We start from the raw sequence: 6899 nt of genomic DNA, 5'->3' as shown, positions 1-6899 counted from the left end.
TAAATGAGTGTAAAAAGTAGCATTACTCTAAACAGGGGCGAAACTATATGGGGGCTTGGGGGGCTGATTGTATATATATATCTTTCCCAAAATTTTTAAAAAATTCCCTTAGAATTTTTTTTTTAAAAAAAAATTAGAATATGCCCTCCATCCTCCCCTCCCCCAATTTTTATTTTTTTTAAAAAAAATCTTGTACTTTTGTCCCCTAATATTTAAGTGGACTTTACCCTAATATTTAAATAATAGAGAGAAATGATAAGAAAAGTTATTGTGAAATTTATTTGAGTAGAAAAGTAAAAAATAGTTTAGTTCCTTTTTTTAAAAAAAAAAAAATTTTAAAAATTTAAAAAAGCTGCTGCTAGAAATTCATTTGGCCTTTTTTCTTGAATTTATAAAGATGTTTTTATCTTATTAAAAGAAATTTAGGTTTTTTTTTTGGTGGCCTTGGATAATATTGAGCAATTGTGTAATCTTATTTCAGTGTTTGTTTCTACTACAGAAAGCTCACCAGAAGCCCAAAAGCGATTTTGTCCTCCCAAAATGCCCCAGTGGGTGTTTGTTTGGTAGCTGAGAAGAAGAAAATAAAAATGATTTCAGTAAAATTTTGTAAATTTCTCCAGCCTGGTGTTCTCTCTTTCTAGGTATATCTAGAAGAAATAATTAGAAGCTTCACAAATATTTGACTACAAGAAGAATTTCTGAAATAGAACAAAATTTGATAGCGTATAGACATTAATAATCAATGATGGCTCTCAACAAAGAGTACATTAACAGCAGCACCAGCAGCAAGAAAGGAGAAGTTGCAAAAACAAAAGCAAAGCATTTATCTTTTCATGGCAAACACGGCCCTGCAGATTTTTTCATGCTGCACATCTCGTACTTACAAGGGGAAAGAAAAGTCAAAGCAGCAAACCTTTTGAGAAAAAGCTTTACAATTTTTTTTTTCTTCTTTTCTCGTCTATACCCTATGAAACAATCCAAGAGCTTTCTTCAGTAAACTAAATACAGCAGACAAAAGCAAAACCATCACAATCTTTTTTGAGGCTAACATCCTAAGGTTCACTCTCAGGCCATGTTTTCTCATTAGCCTCACCACCGCCACACCCAAAATGAGAAGCCAAGAACCAATAGCGCATAACACCACCTTCACTGTCTCTGCCGGCCCGCACACGTTTCCCACATCACCCGACACCTCCACATAAGACCATGCACGCTTGTCTTGGCTGCACTCTGCTTGGTTCAGTCCAAGACTCTCATTCAGCCAAGCAGAAAACTTGACCAGCAGTTTTGCAAGCCATGCAACCTCATCATCAGAGATTGGGCGCTTCATCCAGTCACCCTTGTATTTGATTTCTGAAATTGTGTGGTTCCCAACTCTTCTAGGCTTGAATATATCATAACAGGATTGGGAGCGCTGTTGCGCTTCTGGGGAAAATGACAGCTTCCTTACTGTATCGCCACCAAACAAGCAGCTCACCTGTGTTTTTAATGAATCCATACACTTAAGGTTGTCTGCAAGGTTATCACCAGAAATTGCTTGTAACTCAGCTTCTGCTCGCAATATAAACAACTGCAAACAAAATCATCAAACATTGGATGAGATCCTCTAATGTAGATAGTTATATAATTTTTGTAATAATTAAAAGCATAAGCACATATTGCAATAATAAATAGTAAAAACCTGAAGTAGTTGCCTTCCACCATCTTCCCCGTCACTAAAGAGTCGTAAATCTTTATTCCAGTTCTCATGCAAGAAAGATCCATCAGCATCACTCTCACATAGGCCATCCTCCCAATCCTAGTCTCACGATTAGACAACACAAAAATAATCAATATGATAAGATCTAATGGTACACAAAAAGAACTCTTGCAATACATGAGGGATAGACTCATAGCCTGCCCCCCTCAGCAGACCCATCATAGAAAGACATCAAACATCCAAAAAGATCCAAATAATCAGCTTAAGTTAGAAGAATCAAGGCAATAAAATGGTTTGAGTGCTCATCTGCTTACTCAAAAAGTGAATCAAAATGGCATAACACAGGCATACAGGAGTAAGAGGTGAATCTACCTGCAACTGGTCACGAATTGCAGGAACAAATCTGTATAAGCTATTAAGCATTGATTTGCCTGATCCAGCTTGTTTGGAATGAAAAACAGTATCCACATTCTTTATAAGGTCAGTCAGCTCTTTAGATGACGTCAATATGCTCATAACCTGTAAAAAGAGGCAGATACAAAACAAGATTTATAAGGAAAACATCATCAACAGATATAACTAAGAAGTGTCCACCTTTATTGCAAAAAGGAATATACATTGAAGTCAGTCAGTGCACAAATGCTCTATTCTAATATAAAAATCGTACCATGACTTACAAAATACTGGAATGAAAAGATTTAATATTGATTCTTAGAAACAACAGCACATGGAAACTGGATTGTCGTAACATGGAGTTCAATACTTGAATGAAAAGATTTAATATCGATTCTTCAAAACAAAAGTACATGGTCACTGGGATTGTCTTAACATGGAGTTTGGAGCTTGGACATTATCTTCTGGCATTAATTTCATGAACAACATTCTCTGATAAAACAATAACAGATCTTATAGTGATAACCAAACTAAACCTTATCCAAACTATTTGTGGCTATAAACACCCTTCTCTTCCAGCCAAATAACATGTACTTGTTTCTTTAAATATTTCACTCAGAAGCTGTTCGCTTCAATCTGAACTCCAAAGCAATAATCTGAGAACGCAATATTGCATCTCTCCTAGACAGGGAACAGATCCTGGCAGACAGCCAAGACTTCAGGACCATAAGCAGCACACTCTTTTTAAGTAAGCTGGTGTGTAAGACCCAACATGTCTTACAAGTACCACTCAGGATTAAAATATTGGCACACTGTAGGAATCAGTACACATTGATTCTCTCTTTTCCAAATGAGTAACAGGGGATACACAGGGAATTAACACTCCCTTTTGCGAAAGAATTTTCTGCTGTAATAATATAGTACTACTTTCTCTTCAAAACGCCAATACTACCCAAAAAAAATTCCTCAAGCACGACTTTTTACAAACTTGGATTTATACAAATTCGTATGAATTCCGTTTATTCTGAAACACCAAGATTCAAGACTATTCAAATTCAAGTATCAAATTATTTTTTCTACGGACTTTCAGGAGTTGGCAGATAGGTGAAATCCCTGATGCCCAGCACATAACAAATCTTGGTTTCAAGATGAAACTTCAAATGGCCATAACTGTTTATCCAGATCATTTGTCCTTGACAGAAGAACCCTTTCAGACCCCCTTTTGGCCTCAAAACCCCCTTACATCACATATTTCTAGAGCATTTTCCAGCCCCACATTTTTAGGTCTTTCATTTTCAGTTCAGCCCTTTTCTGTTGTCTTTACTAGACTATTTCTGTTAGTTGGAGGGTCCTATGTAATCTTTTTCAATATTTCTAGTCACTAAAAACCTGCTTTCTGTTTGGCATCGCATTTCTAGCCCTTATAAACATGTAATGTTCATAGTTATTCAACAATAAATTATCAATAAAATTTAGCTGTACCAAATTTTCTCTTTTAGCGTTCAAAATAGCAAACATTTGGATTCAATATTTAGTTAGGTAAATAGTCTACTATCCCATCTCCAATCATATTTGTCTGACTCTGGGTGCAGTTGTCAACTTTAGGCCATGCCAAGCCACAAGCTGAGCTCTGGTAACCACCAACACAAGCTGAACCTTGAGTTTGAAATTTAAGCCGAAACTTAACCTTGCCCGAAGACAGGGCTCAAGCCACTCAAAGTATGGCTCACATGGTCCTAGCTTAGACAACCCGCTTCCAGATTTCCCAATAACAGAATACTTAAGCGATGTTCATAGCCTAGTCAACTCCGCAGCAGTCTAATTAGTATTCCTTTGAAACAATTCTTTATCTCACTAGCATGTAGCCTGATGCCAAATACAGTCCTATCTCAAGCATCACATAAGAACTTCTTGTCAAGGTGTTCACCAAGTCATAAATTTAATGCAAACTGATCCTCAAACATGGAATATAAAATATTAGCTAGGAAAATTTAATTCACATATCTCTTTTTCAAGACTTTGTCCCAATTATCAGAATATCTTACTTAGAAACAAGTTGTTATTGTGTCAAACAAGTTGTTATCTTATTCATTGTCTTGGTTCACCCAACAAAATGCAGATTAAGCACTCCAATAGTTAATATCAAATCTTCGTGACCATAATAGGCAAAATAAAAAATAAAAAATCCAATGCAAGTAAAACTCCATCAACGTTGATTTAAACTAGCCAAAACTTGTGATTAAGAAACGAACCTTCGATACCATCCGGACAACAATTTCGACATCAGTGTGAAGAAACTTGTGAGCAAACCCGATGAAATGCATTACCAATGAACTGAAATACAGGTAATTAGACAACACATAACCCTGCCAAGCAGGGGAGTATCCATATCCACAACCTCGACACCCAGAATCATCCTTCATCTTTCTAGAACCATCCACGATAGTGTCCAGCTCCGAGAAATCATCCCAGCTTATCGTCCAAGGCTCCATATATCTAATCCAAACATCAAACACCTCAGAGGCATTCTTAATCGACGTCCCAACCGGGCAAAACAAAAAAGTCCTCAGTATAAACCGATAGAGCGGCCTCTGAATCCACACGTTCCACGACCCAGCAGGACGCACCGGCACCAGCGCATCCCTCGACTTCGCAGCATCGAGGGAACCCGAATTCGACACCCTCCACCTCGGAGTCCCACAACTTTCGCCGCCACGCTCTTCCGTCCGGTCCACGGAGCTCAAATTCAAGTACTTGATGAACAACTTCACCACCTCCCCCAAACCGGACGCCGGCGGCGGGGTCTCCCCAGAGACCGACCGAGGCGGGAAGGAAACGCCGAACGATTTCATCGCGAAAACAGGAAACGGCGAGAAGTCGTTGTCAACCAACCAGAAATGCATAAAAGCGTTCACAACAAACTCCGCGCGCATCGTAAGCGATCCATCGTGCCCGGACGCGTACTGAAGCAAGGAGCTCCGGTAGGGTTGGAGAGCACTGAAATCGTAAATGGGCACAAACGCCCGAAGATACGCGTAGAGAAGTCGGACATAAAGATTGCATTCAATTCGTTGGTCATTTCCGCGCTTAGGATTAGAGAATCCAGGGATGGAGGAAGTCCAATTGTCCAACCTGAATTTTCTAGCTCTTTTGGTGGAGACGGAATCGGAATTCTCGGAATTGGCTTTGCAAACGGGATAGTAAGCGAACCAGAAGAGGTAGTACTCGAAAACATGGAGCTGGAGTTGATGAGAGGAGGGCTTGATTGGGTCTTCTTTGAGCTTGGCTTTGAATAAGGGGCAGAGATCGGAGAGGGCCGGGGCGTCTTTGCCGGAGGAGATGGCAAAGCGGGCCCACTCGGGGAGGCGTTCGAGGGGGAACACGTATTTGACGAGGGAGAGGCGATCGACTTCGGAGATGGAGTGGAGGAGGACGCCGGGGGGGGAGAGGAGAGAGAAGATGGCGTTGGCGGAATCAGGGTCGTTGGATGAGAGGACTGTGTCGATCCAGCCGTTGGACGGGCGGGGCTTGGATGAGGATGAGGTGGCGTCGGGGACGCCGAAGAAGAGCTTGCAGATGAGAGTTGGGAAAGCGAGGGAGAAGAAGTGGCGGGACTGGTCGGGTGAGTGCGAGTGCAGGAAGGACTCGATGGAGGCGCAGGCGGAGGAGATTTGGGACGGAGATGAGGCGGCGAGGATGGCGTCGGCGAGATCCTGGGACTTGGATTGGGAATCAAAGGTGTACGAATGGGGGAGCATCGTCTCGTAAGGGCGGGTGAGGGCGAGGAACTGAAGCAAGCTAGGGCTTTTCGAATTGAGAGAGAGAGAGAGAGAAAGAGAGATATTTTTGAAAGATTTAAAAAAGAAGATGAGATATGGCAAATGGCGCCCTTTTAAGGGGAAACAGGCGGAGTGTGCACGTGGCGAGATACTGGGGCACCTACGCTGGTAGTTGTGGGCCTCACGGAAAACTCGTGGAAATTGGAAGGTTTTTTGTTGAAGTAGGCGGGAAAGCTCATCCTACGCGCCTACAAAAATCATAAAGGGTTATATACTAAACTAGTCCATTGGGTTTCACTATTTTTTTTTTTTTTTTTTTTTTTTTTTTTATTATTACAGGAGGTCCCTATAATTTTGATAATAGATCAAGTTAGTCCTCCGTCAATTGACCATTAGTTAACTTAACGGAATTCTACGTGGACCAATCAAATGTTGACACGTGGCACATACTTAATTTTTTTTTTAAATGTATTTTCTAAAAATAAAAAAAATAAAAATAAAAAGATAGAGCCACCCCCAAATGGCCAAGGGGCACCCCCAACTTTTTTTTTTTTTTTTTAATTTAAAAAAATAATAATAATAAGTATGTGCCACGTGTCAACATTTGATTGGTCCACGTGAAATTTCGTTAAGTCAACTGACGGAAGACTAACTTGGTCTATTATCAAAACGAACCTCCTGTAATAAAAATGAAACCCTAGAAAAGAAAAAATAAAATTATAAAACTCTAGAGGAATCTAAGCATTTAACCCAATCATAAAACGTGTGGGTACGTAAATATATAATATATATGCTTTTGGGAATTTTTATTTTTATTTTTATTTAAAAAAAAAGTGTGATTTTAATTATTTATTAATGTTTTTAATTTAAAATAAAAAAGAGAAAACAGGAACGAATGATAACCCACAGGGCCTGGCCGTTGAGAACACGAAGAAGAACAATAAAAGAGTCAAATATTGAGTTGCGTGGGGTTGTAATAATTATGTCTGTTTTTCCATTCAATCCTAGGAATTGATCTTTGGATTCTA

General features: G+C 39.6%; 1 protein-coding gene across 1 annotated transcript; it reads right to left on the bottom strand.

Moving 5' to 3' along the window:
- Positions 1-704: 704 nt before the first annotated feature.
- LOC132175366 (uncharacterized) lies at positions 705-5927 on the bottom strand. The gene is made up of 4 exons (XM_059587298.1): positions 4345-5927; positions 2072-2218; positions 1682-1798; positions 705-1570 (listed from the first exon to the last, which is right to left on the bottom strand). The coding sequence occupies exons 1-4, from the start codon at positions 5848-5850 to the stop codon at positions 959-961; spliced, it is 2382 nt and encodes a 793-aa protein (XP_059443281.1). The 5' UTR covers positions 5851-5927; the 3' UTR covers positions 705-958.
- Between the last annotated feature and the right edge of the window lie 972 nt (positions 5928-6899).

The sequence above is a fragment of the Corylus avellana genome, chromosome ca3 (assembly GCF_901000735.1).
Source record: "Corylus avellana chromosome ca3, CavTom2PMs-1.0".
NCBI lineage: Eukaryota > Viridiplantae > Streptophyta > Magnoliopsida > Fagales > Betulaceae > Corylus > Corylus avellana.
This window is presented reverse-complemented; position numbering and strand designations above follow the sequence as displayed.

What these genes read in the sequence shown, in the direction of transcription:
- LOC132175366 (XM_059587298.1), bottom strand. Translation starts at nt 5,850, where the DNA reads ATGCTCCCCCATTCGTACACCTTTGATTCCCAATCCAAGTCCCAGGAT. An exon ending in TTGTCCGGATGGTATCGAAG is followed by an intron (nt 2,219 to 4,344) that starts GTTCGTTTCTTA and finishes CTCTTTTTACAG; the next exon opens with GTTATGAGCATATTGACGTC. An exon ending in GTGGAAGGCAACTACTTCAG is followed by an intron (nt 1,571 to 1,681) that starts GTTTTTACTATT and finishes TTTTGTTTGCAG; the next exon opens with TTGTTTATATTGCGAGCAGA.